General features: G+C 54.0%; 2 protein-coding genes across 3 annotated transcripts; both read right to left on the bottom strand.

The window, feature by feature from the left end:
* Positions 1-3,628: 3,628 nt before the first annotated feature.
* On the bottom strand, positions 3,629-4,603 carry IUM83_01667 (uncharacterized protein; the record flags this gene model as incomplete). Its single annotated transcript, XM_067925537.1, has 7 exons — positions 3,629-3,636; positions 3,710-3,751; positions 3,819-3,827; positions 4,032-4,060; positions 4,155-4,162; positions 4,428-4,476; positions 4,542-4,603. The coding sequence occupies 7 exons, from the start codon at positions 4,601-4,603 to the stop codon at positions 3,629-3,631; spliced, it is 207 nt and encodes a 68-aa protein (XP_067797696.1).
* Positions 4,604-4,938: 335 nt separating this feature from the next.
* Positions 4,939-6,568, bottom strand: IUM83_01666 (Pleiotropic drug resistance protein; the record flags this gene model as incomplete). 2 transcript variants are annotated; one of them, XM_067925536.1, is made up of 5 exons in its annotated part: positions 4,939-4,944; positions 5,076-5,109; positions 5,756-5,795; positions 5,893-6,318; positions 6,394-6,568. In XM_067925536.1, the coding sequence occupies 5 exons, from the start codon at positions 6,566-6,568 to the stop codon at positions 4,939-4,941; spliced, it is 681 nt and encodes a 226-aa protein (XP_067797698.1). The 2 variants fall into 2 exon arrangements, with proteins under 2 accessions (XP_067797698.1, XP_067797697.1); XM_067925535.1 differs by having other exon boundaries at positions 5,893-6,309.
* Between the last annotated feature and the right edge of the window lie 8,599 nt (positions 6,569-15,167).

Raw genomic sequence — 15,167 nt, 5'->3', positions numbered from 1 at the left:
ACTGCTCTTGTTGCGTTTCGGTCACGGACCGAGACTTGCGCAGCGTTTTCCGCTTGCGCCGTCTTCTTGTTGTGCGGAGCCCGGCTCCGCACAGTTGTTCTTATGGTCCAGGCCCGGCCGTGGATAGTTGTTCGCCGGCGGACCCTGTCCGCGGGCGCGCGGTATCAAGCCCGGCTTGACCGCATTTTCCTTCGTGCAGCCCGGCTGCATGGTAATATGTCCTTTCGCCGGCATACCCTGTCTGCGGGAGCGCGGTATCAAGCCCGGTTTGATCGCATGGCGCTTCGTCGTATTTTTGCACGACATCATGCAAATTGCGTCAGTGCGGTGCGTTTGCAACCGTCCGCACTGTTTGCAGCGTCAACTCCCGGAGTTGACACGCCTTTGTCACCTCGACGCCATTCATTGGCGGAGCTCATCATGACCGAGGGTGCGTCGGCTCCCGGAGCCGATGCGTCGTTGTCGACCTGACCTCTTCGGGTCAAGGACCGTCCCTTACACGCTTGAACATGGGTGTTGGTTCCCGGTACCAGTACATATTTTTCTTCTGACGTCGGCATCTTTGCCGACGTTGGTCTCACTTGTGCGCGCCCTCGCGCACTTCCTGGCACTCCGGGACAGCAGCATTAAGCGCTGTGTCGACTGGTGAGCCGCGCGCACCTGCTGGTGCGTGCGCTGCGGTAACAGGGCCATCGCTCTCTGTTCCGCTGTCGCGTCCGAAGCGCACGAGCGTGCGCTTCTTCCAGTCTATTACCGGATCATGCCGTACAAGCCACGGCATGCCCATTACCACGTCGAACTTATCGTCCAGGTCCAGGACGATAAAGTGTTCGACAAACAATCGTTTTTTGTACAAGAAGCGCACGTTCACGACGCGCTTCTCAGTCTTCACGATGGCACCTGTTGCCAGGCGCACCTCCAGAAGACTTCGGGGTACATCTACCTCCTCGAAGTCAAGTCTCGACAGGCTTCGTAGTCGAACAAAGTTGTTCGACGCGCCTGAATCTACCAAAGCTCGAAGAGAATCACTCGCTCTCTTCGAGTAAACCTTCAAGATGACTAAGTTCGGCCTGTCATCTTGTTTCTTGCAGCGAGAGCTAGTCTCACTAGGGGCTGCAGTCCTCAGTGCCGCGTGCCCGATGTCGGCACGCGTGACTGCATTACCAGTAGGGCGCCCCGCGCCTACTGGATGTTCGCGTTTTTTGTTGGTCCGCGGCGATGCCTAGCATCGCCACGACGCCAGGAGTGCACAGCTCCCGTGCAAACTGACCGATCCTTCCGCAACGGAAGCATCGCACGTTACCTCCCTGCTGCTGGTAACCAGCAGTTGTTGCGTTCGAGAGGTCCATTGGTTCTGGACCTCCCGTCCTCACTACCGGGCGCAGTTGCGGCCTCGGCACGTTCGCATAGAGTTTTGCCTGCCATAGGCTAAACTCTTCTTGCATAGCAAGCGTGATTGGAGCTTCGAGAGTACTCGGGTACTCTCGGAAGAGATAGGTCTTCACGGGCCAATCGCTAGGCCCCTTCATGAACGTGACGACCTTAGTCGGCTCGTCAATCGGATTAGTCACGATATTTGAGACCAAGTATCGTCAGCGCTGCGCGCAAGCATGGACGTCATGCTTACCCTGCTGAAGGTCGAGGAACTCCGCCCTCGACCGGAACTCGTTTTGCGGGGGCTCAAACGCTTGTTTGAGCTCCTCTTTGAATATCTCGTACGTGCTAAAGCACGTAGGATCTGAGAGTCGGCGTCCGTACGACCAACTCCTCGCTCGTCCGCCAAGACATGACATGGCGAACGCAACCTTCGACAGCGGGTCGACGATGCGTCGAGCCGCTATGGCTGTGTCGAGCTCGACAAGCCACCGGAGGAGAGGCTCGCCCTCTCTTCCCACGTAATTGCTTACGCTCAACTTTAATGGTTGAGCACGCGGTGTCGTCCCTGACGACGCCGTCACCGAGGAAGCAGCATCACGCTGCTCCTTCATGATGAACCCCAGAGCAACACCATGTTGCTCTGTCGGCGATAGCGTACGCAGCATCGTAGCTATCGCCGCTTCTCCAATGACTGTTGACAGTCGTTGGCGGGCTTCCCACTCTGGGTCAGACAGGTGGGGGCAGTCGGCGCGTGCAACATGCGTTGCAGGCGTGTTGGAGCTCTCCATGGGCACCTCCGTGCTCATGTGGCCCTCGGCTCCGCGTTCGTACACCTCGCACGAACATCAACCAGTCGGTCGTTAGACGGACTACAAAGTGCTACCAGGTGTAGCGGGTCTAACTTGACCCACTACTTTAGCTTACACGTCGCGCTACGTGTATGAGGAAGCGTACGTACTTAGTAATTACTTGAGTTAATTATATTTGAATACACAAATATAATTTAAATCAGATAAGACTCCAAATGACTTAGATTAGGTAAAATGACGTTACAGTGAGGGCAGCGCCAACCTACATACCCCTTATGTAGTCTATTGTACTGGCCATCATTCATGGGCCCAATTTTCAGGTGCCCGTCCCGTATAGAAGCGCTCGACTTTCCATATACGATAGTTAGATATAGGGTGAAAATCACGCGCTAGATTCCGAAAATGCGGTCAGATTTGCTCAATTTGCAGCCGTTTTGTCGCTATTCAACCTCAAACACAGAATTTCGATCGCTCCAGGAGGCCCGGGGAAATCATATGCTAGGGTTATCGCGATTCTAGCATTCTAATAGGCTAATCCGATTATTTCATATGTTTTTGCAATAGTCGCGGTGGGTACGGGAAAACTCGGTCCGATTTCTATTTGACCTTAATAGATACACCTGATAGATAATATGTACTTATACATGTATTGACAGCATTTTCATCTGAGATCTGCAACAATGACTGTCACATTTATAAGTTCATAAAAGTTAACCGATACATTGCAGTTAAGAAGAAAATGAGCCGTACCGGGTCAACCATTGCATTGCCCTCCTTGTTGTGCGTTGCCCAGACACGTTTTACAGTGCTTATTGAAGAGCCTAGACACTCATGAACACGTTCCCGCGATCGCTGGCCACCAGTGAGCTTTGCATCTCGTAGTTGGTCGAAATAATTGTAGGCACTCACAATCATCCCGTGCTCATGGACGCTGAGTTCGTGCTTCGGAGCTGGTTCCATTGAGCTGGTTTTGCAAGCTAGTTGTTTCAGCTCTCTTCTATGCTAAATGGGGAGTTGTTTCTGGGGCGGTTCGTTGAAATCGGCGCAGTAGAAGTCGAGTTATGACTAACAATAGCAAGGTGTTAATATTGTTGGGCTCATGAATTATGGCCAGTACAATACGTTGATCCGCTGTGTCAGTAATGTCAGCCATTTGAACATAAGAAGTGTACTGTTTATCAGGGAGTCCACTTTTTTAAGTGTTGCACACGTCAAGCAGTAGTGGCTCTATTTGCTCAAGCCAATGACTACAAGAAATGAAATCGATTCAATTGATTGCAAGCTTATCAACCAGCTGTATAGCTAATGAACGGTCCCATCCGCCGTGTCATCATCCGTCGCCCCCGTCTTGTCCAGCGTCACCTCCTCTGCCTCGCCCATCGCCTCCCTCCGCAGTATCTCGACGCCGACGCTTCTTCCCCGGGCGCGAAAGCGGCGGCCGATTACGAAGCTTGTGGTCCTCCAGCAAAAGTCGCGGGATGTCTTCTCCGTTGCTCCAGTCGTTGTGCCATATAGTGAAGCACGTTTTCTCTCTCCCTTCGCGCGCTGCATTGCAGAAGTATTTTCTACATGAACAGCACAAGGTAGTTAAATAAATATCGCTGCAAGCCAATATATCGCCTTTCAACGCACCGTCGATTGCTGTTAGAGCACTCTGGACAGAAGTACTTCGTCAACTTTCTTGGCTTGCCCTTGTAGAGCGCAAACTTTGTACGAGCGCTGTCGTCGCTTGACACCATGCTAGCTGTCAAGAGTATCAGGATTTTCCTCCAAACGATATCCTTCCCCATCGCTACTAAATCTCTCGCAGGAGATTCTGATGGAGCGTTCGCCCGCCTTGGAGACGCTGTCCTGTCCTCAGCACGCGTTGCACGCTATTCAACCAAACCACAAACATTACGGCACATTATGTTAGCTGGCAACACAAAGTAGCAAGGATTATGTTGAAATTACCAACATTGGACGTACCTCAGTAGCTGTGTAGGCTTCAGGTGAGTCAATTGCCAGGAGTTGTTCCATCAACGTCTCAAAAAATGCGAAGTATTTTGGCGGGCGCTTGTTATTCACCTTCCGGTGATGGCGGTGCACGATGAAAGCGTTTACCAACGCCATATCTAGCACACCTAGAAACAGTGATTTGTAATACTTTTTCGTCTTGTAGCACTGCTGCACGCTATACTTCTGTATCCGGAGCTGGTCGTGGATGTCGACGCCACCCATCCAGCGATGGTAATCCAAAACCAACTGCGGGGCAGGAATTGGCTGCTGCTCGCCATCCACACGACGTACTCTTATACACATACATCGAACTCAGTTAGCAGTGAATCTACGTACTCCCGACAGCGATGTACTTACTGCAGGTCCCTAGGACTGCCGTCACTAGACAGGAGGTGAACTGCGTTGCGGTCCATCCACATGGCCGCCTAATTTGTGGAAACTGTTTGTTCTGGGCAAGTTTGAGAGTGCCTTGCGGTGGAACCATTTCCTTATTGTTCACCGTCTTGTAGGATTTGCTCGTGATAACACCCGGAGCGTAGTCTGCTCGATCTGTCTGGATGGTGCCTGTTAAATATATGCGGCGATGCAATAGCTCCAAGGCGAGCCTAACTGATGTGTAGAAACGATCTGTGACCACCAACTGCCACGGTCACGTAGAAGATGGAGGACATAAAACCACAATGTCTCGGAGGACCCAGAGTTGTTGTCCTTTGATACGGGGACTTATAGACCCGTTTTCGCCCCGCAATATACTTCAATTCTGCGATATAATAACAAACACCACACACGTTAGCATTATGTTGCATATTACACGCCATCCGCTGCCATTATGTTGTCACTCACAACATAAGGACTTTGGCCAAAAACAAAAGATTACAAGCCGAAGCTTACCACCTTCAATACTTCACCGGCCTCAAACAATACGCTGTCTTGGCGCACGCCGCAACGAACACCTTCGTGCCCCACTTGTGAGGCTTGTCCTTGTTGAATTGGCGCATCGGGTTGTAGCGCGAGCGCGATGGTATAGTGGCCTCGTCGAAGCTGATGACTGGTGGCGTCCGGTATCCACGAGCAAATATGCGTTGCAACACATCTACCACTGGCCTAACCTTCCATGCACGATCGATGCTTGCCCGTGGATACTTGTTGTTCGAGAAATGCAAGTACCCCATAATGTGGAAGAATCGGTTCTTCGCCATGAAAAAAATGAACCGATTTGTTGGCAGCGCACCGATGTGCTTGGTAGATCAATGCGCACCAATACCTTTGCGGATTGGCATCAGCATCCGCGCGACCAACAGTGCCACCACATGTAATACTTCCCACGGCTCGATGTCAGCGACAGCAGCCAGCCGCTGGCGAATGCCCTCCAAATCTTCAACTCATCTCCGCTGCGACGCTGTTGGGTTCACATGGGGCGAGCTCGTAATGGTATCGACTGGCGGTGATATCGATTGGATTCTGCTGCAATCTGGGTCCACAGTTTCGGCGACATAAAGTAAAATAGAAGGGCTAGCGGGTCGTCAGCCACAGGCATGACACTGGCACTGGGGCCGAATGGTCCGTCGTACAAGCCAGCGTAGGTCGGGTCGGAGCCAAATTTGTTTGGATCTACAACAAACACAGTACTGTTAGATTATGTTGTCACGTAAGTTGCATATCAGCCATGCAGAAAACGCATATGTTGGACATTGCCATCATAACGCACCATACTCCCACCCGTGCGTCTTCATCATGGACATCGCCTTCTTGTTCCTCGCTGCGGTCAAACACACTGAGTCAGGGAGAGGCGCTTCCTCTTCGTCCATTTCTTCGTCGGTGAGCTCCCCAATATTCCAGTCCTCCACCCACTCTTCGTCATCATTATCGCTATCATCTTCCGATTCGGGCTCGTCCTGTAGAGAAGGGTCTTCATCAGAGTTTAGGGTCGTGCACTCCTCCGCGCCAGTAGCCATCATATTAGCGTCACCGTCGATAACACACTTCAGCGGAGGTAGCTGTCTGGGAGCAGCACCGCCTTCCTTGGTTTCACTGGTCTCAACGTCCACGTCGTCCTGCAGAACCGCTAGGCGGCGTTTGCGCTGCTTGCTTCGGTTTTCAGAAGGTGGCTCTGCAGGCGCTGCTGCTGCAGCAGCTGTCGTAGACACGGAAGCGACAATATCAGCTAAAACTTCCACTACCACTCGACCGGGTGGGGCCACAGCACCACCTTTCGTTTCTTCGACCACGATAACCGCATCTGTAGCTGAGGGTATATCCTCCGTGGTCTCTTTGGCCTCGTCCGACGCCGAGACCGTAACCGCCCCGCCCTTGGCCTCTGCCGGGTCCGTGCGCTCCGTAGTAACCGCTGGAGCGTCCTCGCCCTTCGATTCCGCTCTCTCCATTGCCTATGTCGTGAGTTTGGCCGCCCACTTTCTCGTAGCCTTCTTGGTCTTCATGCCCTGCTCCGTGTCACCCTCCTTTGCGTCCGTACGTCAGAGGCGACGCGCGTGACGCTCGCTCAACAGAACCTCAAGGCACCCCTGGCGTTCTTGCTGCGAGAGCTGATAACGAGGCGTCTTTCCGGCCGGCGCGATCATCTTGAGCCCCCGCCGCCTTTTTGGAGAATGAGGAGTTGATGGCTATGAGCCACTTGACCTTAGTGGGTGAGTCGTTCGTGTCTCTAACCTCGACAACCTAACCACACCGACTGCAAACCTAAGCCTGTGCATTTGGCGGTTCTACACTCAAAATGTTGTCTTGATTTCACTATAGTGGTGCATGGACACCTGTCCCATACAATATCCAACTATAAATTAGTCTTATGTTGGGGGTCCAACATAGCAGAGATGCTGCGACAGGATGTGAATTAGGGTATACACCCTTATGTTGTAGGGTACAACATACGGGAATCAAGGGTTAATAATAGCTAAGTACGCATCACATTCATCAAACGGACCTAACATCTACTATGCCAGTACATTAGCAAATTTGAGCTCGATGGATAAACCCAGCACATAAGTACTGTATTATGGAAATTCCTCCGAAGCAGACGCATCCGTTTTCGGACACTTTGCGTTTTGATTGGTTAGGTAACCGGATGTATAAAAACGATACTGCACTACCCCTTCGCTAACTAATTTTGACCAATCAATGCATTGAAGCATTTGTATTCTTCCTCGCAGCGTTCCCCCCCCCCCTTTGATTCAAAGGCTTTGACGTGACTTTCTTAGCACCATAGAAGCATACATTCGCCACGAAACTCGCTCTCAAACTATTGGATTTCTTCTCGTGCAGCTTCGTGTCGCTTGATGGCTAACAAGTAAACGTGAATGACATACAGCTCATATTCAGCTTCCAAGCGACGCTGTTGCCTCGCAATAGACCACAGGGAACAAGACAGGGGAATTCGTAAATTATGAGCGTGTATCGTGGATACCAATGTTATATACGAGACAATACTGCAGGGCGCGAACAGCTCCCGTTTATGGATAAACTGTCATAATTATTATAAGATGCGGTATTAACGCATCTAACTCGTTCATTTTGTATGCAGCTGACTTGCATACCGTAGGCAAAGCTAAGAAAAATACAATGCGATGGTGGTTTATCCATATGTTCCTGTTGTTATCTGTAACGATACAGTCTCATCTAAAAAGTAAATAACTTTTGCAAAATACCAGCCACTTACTTGTGGCGAGGTGCGGGCCAATTCCCGGCTTTCCAGATCGAACCTTGAATAAACGTAGACCGCCGAACGTCGGACTAGCTCAGAAGGCTCAGAGTCTTGGGGTCTCAGCTGAAATACTTCAGCTGAGCCCAACAACGGCTCGGATGAAACTTCCCAGCTCTGGGCCTTGGTCAGGCGCGGCGTGTGCACCTCCCTTGCGATCCCGTTGACGGTTCTTCCTAGGGCTACGCTTTGGGCCCAGACGTCAGCCAGCCACAGCAACCTTGTTCCCACTTCAGATGTCTCCAGCGCTCTCCAAACGAAACCTGCTCCCCACTCAACAGGTCTCAGCTCGCACGTGTCCAACCCAATCCGCCCCGGGTTTTCTCCAATACAATACACGAAACCACATGTAACTTGTCCACCTCTTCCGAGACCTTGGACCTGGTCTCCGTAGCTTCTTCACTTCCTCCGGCGGCTCCAGCTGAGAGCCGCTTCCACAGGTCTTCACTCGCCCCTCAAACCAAGAGTGGCCCCGAGAAAATTGGCTCGTTTTGAGCCTGTCCGTAGTCTGGGTTCTCGCTCTGCACCTAGGGACGCCCGCGCACCACGCTTCAAAATGAGCGAAATTCAGCAACCGCACTGAAGACTTGAGTCAATCTCAGCCCCCGCGTAGTCGCTCCGCCGAAACCTCAGGAGAGTCACTTACTCCCCGAAAATACGAAATACGTGTCCGTAATGTCGCCCAGATCACGTAATAATATAAAATAGCTAATTAAGCTCCTCCTCACACCGAGGCACACCCAAAAAGACTATATGGGGTTGAGTTGTGATGGAACCGGTCCTCGGCACCCTTTTTCACAAGGAAACACTCCCACTTGCGTCCTTCGGGGCAAATTCGGTTCTGATTCCATTATTACATATGCAAACAAAGACCTATCAATTGGGGGTGCACAGCGCCGTTCAGAGAGCACCCACAAAGGGTGCTAAGACCATCCTGAGAGCTGCCAGTGTGCCTAAGGCATTCGGCGCTTCAACCTGAGTTTTAGCCAATAATGGGCTGAGCTCAGCAAAATCCAGCGTGGTCAGGCATGGGTTCGGCAGATCATCAACGAAGCTTCAGTGATGAGTAGCTGATCCCCGGTGACTCATCGGCCGAAAGTGTGTCATAACCTGGGTACAGCTGGTCCCATCACGGCTGATATATGAGTCCGTCATCATTGATGACGCGACCCTCCAGCAGCGCGCATTCACCGTGTACCCATTGGCCACTCTGAGCCCCCATAGTCTCAGGCGAGATTCCAACTGAAACCCCCGGCATAAATGTCCACCAGTGTCCGCATCATCTGAGACCTGGGTCGCCAAACTGAGACTTCGGAGCGTCCGCTGAGCCCAAGGACATCCCGCCGAAACATCTGAGCCGAGACATGCAGATTCCAGCTGTTCCGGCTGAGACCACCCAAGCTCAGAGTACTGAGATCTGAAACCAACTGGCTTCAGCTGAAACCAGCTAGTCTCAGTGATCCAAGCTGAGACCCGGGGACTTCAGTTCTTCCAGCTGAGACTTGGAGACTTCAGCGCCTTCACCACCAAAGCTGGTCGACTCTCAGCCGAGCCGCAGCGAGTTTAGCTGAGACCAGGTCGGCTCTGTTTGCCGCGCATCCAGCCATCAACAGGTGTCTATCCGGGACGTCTGAGCTCAGCGTAGCTCAGCGGGGGAACCGCAATCCGAACTTCACAGGAGTCAAGCCAATCCATAGTCAACTTCAGTCATCGTGGCTTCAGAGTCGCAATAGTCTCAGCGAAATAGCTGAGCCTCCCAGCTGAGACCTGGGACTTCGGCCGAGAGTGTGTCCATGGTCTCCGAGCCAGTTCTCGTTGAAGCGGCGGTTCCTTGAAGCCAGCAGCCCTCTCCCATCCACTAAGGGTCGTGCGTGAGACATAGAGTGTGTTGGCGGCAGGCTATTGACGGGTTCGCCGGAAAGATCTGAGCGAGCCTCGTCACAACCGTCCCTTATGAGGACCGAGTCCAAAGAGCTCAATCACGATTTGGGCTCAGCCCTCATAACCAAGCATGCCGTCAATCGCCTCGTCCCGCCCTCGTCGGATCCTGCCGAACCTGTGGTCTGTCTTACCAGGCCATTTAGCAAATTCCAACATTGAGCGAACGCGACGCCTCCGCCGCCTGCGTTTTGCACAATCGCAGATGCCGGGCAGAATTACAGGGGATCACTCGCCTCCAGCGCCCTCTTCAAGAACGGGGGGTGACTGTGGGGGGCAGCTGGGCACTCCTGCGGCTCCTGCGACCACCGCGCACCTTCCAGCAACCTCCACAACCACACAAGCGACATCCGGTAGTATTACAATAGGTGGCAGCCACGGCAGAAGCATTCTCGCGCCCGACGGCGCCTCCGGGGCGCCCGGCAGCAGCTCCACCGCGCTCCCGACCACCGCGACGACGACTGCAAGCCTCGCGACGACAACCAGCGCGACGCCGGCACCTGCAGGTGCCTCTGCGGCGTCCCGCGAGCTGCTGGAGGCCACCAATACGCCACTGGCGTCTCCTGGGGAGGCCCAGGCGCCTTCAGGCGCTTCTTCGACGGAGCTGCGGCCAGGATCGGGCGGTGGAGCGTCGCGAGCGTCGCTCCCATCGTCCGACGCGTTGAGTGCGGCGTCTGCTCTCGTTATGCAGTTCATGACGGCGGCAGCAAGCGGCTACTCGCGCACCAGGCCGTCGTTCATCCGGCCAGACCCCTCCGTCGCCAGCAGTACCGCGATTGCCATCCCAGTAGCCACAACGACGACGGTGCCCGCGTCGATACAAGATATAAATCGCGGTAGTGTCCTCGCGGGCACCGTCGATGGTCTTTCGCGAGTGGTCTAGCTCCCTCGGCTTACGGACACGGGGCTCGTGCGGTTGAGTTCTCTGCTCGGCAGTGACGCGGTCGCTGAAGTGCTCCGCCCCGAACCAAGACGCCCGGCGAATCTCACGGATTTCAGAGTCCAGGTGGCATTGCAGCGTGAAGCTTTCGCGCTCGCTGAGGTCTACGGGGTCGAAGAACTGGCGGCTCGGACGGTGAACACGACCCGGTACTTGCAGGCCGTGGTCCAGCGCTTGCTGACGGTGGAGCAGGAGAGCTCAGTGCCGGACGCCTCGGCTCAGACCGCCCATCTGAGGGCTGAGTGCGATCGCTTGACTGCCAAGCTCGCTAAGTAGAAGGCCGATCATGCTGCCAGTGTGGTGGCTTTGGAAGCTGCTCACGCTGAGCAAATTCTGAACCTCCCAGACTCGGCATCGGGCTCTTCCACATCGGACAAGTTCCAAGCTGAGATCGACGTGCTCCGAGCTGTCGCTGGGCGCCTCAGTACCGAGAAGTCCGACTTGCAGGATCGACTCGTGGCGTCGACTTCCGAGGTGGCCGAGCTCCAACGTGTGCAAGACCTCCGTGACAAGCAGATTGCTGAGCTTGAAGCCCGGCTCGCGGCTACGAAGCCATTCTCAGCTGATGGCTTGATGGATTTCTTGGCTGGCAACGACAACCTTAGCGGCCACTGGAAGCGGTTGCTCGAGTTGCTTCGTATTTACCAGCGAGGACACACTGTCTCAGCTCAGTACCTGTAACGGGGTTACACGCACAAGTGTCTGCAAGCCACTTGTGAATTTAACAGATAGGTTATCTGTTAAAAGTTTTGGATGCTTCCTCACCTTGGTGTAAGACATACCAATGGATACATTGAAGTGGACCACCACAGTGAGTGGTCCACACATACCCAAAGATCCTATTGGTAGAAAGCAGCATCTTTCTACCAAGCAGAGTCATGCATATTAGCGGGGCCCTGACAGCCAGCCGCTGCCAACCCTTTCATAGATGATAAACAGTTTTTAGCAGATTTTAGAGGAAGATCAATTTACAAGCAATACAGTTCTCATTTTACCTAATCTAAGTCACTTGGAATCCTTTCTTACTTAACTTATATTTGTGTATTCAAATATAATTAACCTAAGTAATTACTAAGTACGTACGCTTCCTCATACACGTTGCGCAACGTGTAAGCTAAAGTAGTGAGTCAAGTTAGACCCACTACACCTGGTAGCACTTTGTAGTCCGTCCAACGACCGACTGCTTGACGTTCGTACGCGGTGTACGAACGCGGAGCCGAGGGCCACATGAGCACGGAGGTGCCCATGGAGAGCTCCAACACGCCTGCAACGCATGTTGCACGCGCCGACTGCCCCCACCTGTCTGACCCAGAGTGGGAGGCCCGCCAACGACTGTCAACAGTCATTGGAGAAGCGGCGATAGCTACGATGCTGCGTACGCTATCGCCGACAGAGCAACACCATGTTGCTCTGGGCTTCATCATGAAGGAGCAGCGTGATGCTGCTTCCTCAGTGACGGCGTCGTCAGGGACGACACCGCGTGCTCAACCATTAAAGTTGAGCGTAAGCAATTACGTGGGAAGAGAGGGCGAGCCTCTCCTCCGGTGGCTTGTCGAGCTCGACACAGCCATAGCGGCTCGACGCATCGTCGACCCGTTGTCGAAGGTCGCGTTCGCCATGTCCTGCCTTGGCGGACGCGCGAAGAATTGGTCGTATGGGCGCCGACTCTCCGATCCTGCGTGCTTCAGCACGTACGAGGTGTTCAAAGAGGAGTTCAAACAAGCGTTTGAGCCCCCGCAAAACGAGTTCCGGTCGAGGGCGGAGTTCCTCGACCTTCAGCAGGGTAAGCATGACGTCCATGCTTGCGCGCAGCGCGCACGATATTTGGTATCAAATATCGTGACTAACCCGATTGACGAGGCGACCAAGGTCGTCACGTTCATGAAGGGGCCTAGCGATTGGCCCGTGAAGACCTATCTCTTCCGAGAGTACCCGAGTACTCTCGAAGCTGCAATCACTCTTGCCATGCAAGAAGAGTTTAGCCTGCGGCAGGCTAAACTCCATGTAAACGTACCGAGGCCGCAACCGCGCCCGGTAGTGAGGAAGGGAGGTCCGGAGCCAATGGACCTCTCGAACGCAACAACTGCTGGTTACCAGCAGCAGGGAGGTAACGTGCGATGCTTCCGTTGCGGAAGGATCGGTCAGTTTGCACGGGAGTGCACAGCTCCCATGCCCCCTGGAGGTGGCCGTCGTGGCGATGCTAGGCATCGCCGCGGACCAACAAAAAACGCGAACATCCAGTAGGCGCGGGGCGCCCTACTGGTAATGCAGTCACGCGTGCCGACATCGGGCACGCGGCACTGAGGACTGCAGCCCCTAGTGAGACTAGCTCTCGCTGCAAGAAACAAGATGACAGGCCGAACTTAGTCATCTTGAAGGTTTACTCGAAGAGAGCGAGTGATTCTCTTCGAGCTTTGGTAGATTCAGGCGCGTCGAACAACTTTGTTCGACTACGAAGCCTGTCGAGACTTGACTTCGAGAAGGTAGATGTACCTCGAAGTCTTCTGGAGGTGCGCCTGGCAACAGGTGCCATCGTGAAGACTGAGAAGCGCGTCGTGAACGTGCGCTTCTTGTACAAAAAACGATTGTTTGTCGAACACTTTATCGTCCTGGACCTGGACGATAAGTTCGACGTGGTAATGGGCATGCCGTGGCTTGCACGGCATGATCCGGTGATAGACTGGAAGAAGCGCACGCTCGTGCGCTTCGGACGCGACAGCGGAACAGAGAGCGATGGCCCTGTTACCGCAGCGCACGCACCAGCAGGTGCGCGCGGCTCACCAGTCGACACAGCGCTTAATGCTGCTGTCCCGGAGTGCCAGGAAGTGCGCGAGGGCGCGCACAAGTGAGACCAACGTCGGCAAAGCTGCCGACGTCAGAAGAAAAATATGTACTGGTACCGGGAACCAACACCCATGTTCAAGCGTGTAAGGGACGGTCCTTGACCCGAAGAGGTCAGGTCGACAACGACGCATCGGCTCCGGGAGCCGACGCACCCTCGGTCATGATGAGCTCCGCCAATGAATGGCGTCGAGGTGACAAAGGCGTGTCAACTCCGGGAGTTGACGCTGCAAACAGTGCGGACGGTTGCAAACGCACCGCACTGACGCAATTTGAATGATGTCGTGCAGCCGGGCTGCACGACGAAGCGCCATGCGGTCAAGCCGGGCTTGATACCGCGCGCCCGCGGACAGGGTCCGCCGGCGAACAACTATCCACGGCCGGGCCTGGACCATAAGAACAACTGTGCGGAGCCGGGCTCCGCACAACAAGAAGACGGCGCAAGCGGAAAACGCTGCGCAAGTCTCGGTCCGTGACCGAAACGCAACAAGAGCAGTCTGCCGGGCAGACTGCGGAGGTGACGCCGAATGTCAAGACGCTAAGCGTCTTGACGCGCACCGATACTGGATTCCAGTATCGTGAGATGGAACTCGCTAGTCCTCCGACGACGGCGTCGGAGTTGACTTCGCTTCCAGCTCATGAGCTGGAAGCGCTTCACACGCGACTTGCACGATGGACGCATCGAGCAAGTCTGCGTTCTTTCGAACAGCGAAAGAACGGAGAGCGAGAGCGAAGAGCTGAGGCAGCTCTTCATGGGAAGTACCACTGAGAGTGAAGACACTCTCAGTGCGAAGATGAAGCGAGAGCGCTTCGAGGAACAAGGCTGGGACTCGCTGAAGTCGAGTCCCTATTACGAATTGTTGAGGGAGTACAACGACGTACTCCCGGAAGAAATTCCTGCGGAGCTTCCGCAGGATAAGGGCATTCAGCACGAGATTGATCTCGTGCCGGGCACGAAGTACTGTGTTACGCGGCAGTGGCTACTGCCGCGAGAGCAAGCAAAAGCAATCGACGACTTCTTTGAAAGTCGTCGCAAAGCAGGACAAGTGCGGGAATCAAAGTCCCTGCACAGTGCTCCGACGTTCTGTGTCAAAACGCCACAGGGCGGATGGCGCATCGTTCATGCGTATAACAAGCTGAACGATGCGACGATACCGGCGCAGACGCTGATACCGCGAAAAGATGTTATCATCGATTCGATGGCCGGGAGCACCGTTTACAGTGCTCTCGACTTGCGAGACGGATTTTATCAGATCCTAATGCGTGAGAGCGATATCCCTCTCACGGCAGTGAACACGCCAAGCGGCATGCTCTGGGAATGGCTAGTAATGCCACAGTGGCTTAAGAACGCCCCTGCGACTTTCAACAGGCGCGTGACGCGCTTGTTGCGCTCGGTGCGCGACTTCGCACCGAGCTACTTCGATGATGTGTTCATCCACAGCCGAGCTGTGGACGAGAAGACCGACGTAGAGATGCACAGGGTGCATCTCCGGAAGCTACTTGAGCTTATGCGAAAGCATAAGCTCTACGCGAACCTGAAGAAGTGTATCTT

This window comes from Phytophthora cinnamomi, assembly GCF_018691715.1.
Source record: "Phytophthora cinnamomi strain GKB4 chromosome Unknown Contig14, whole genome shotgun sequence".
NCBI lineage: Eukaryota > Oomycota > Peronosporomycetes > Peronosporales > Peronosporaceae > Phytophthora > Phytophthora cinnamomi.
This window is presented reverse-complemented; position numbering and strand designations above follow the sequence as displayed.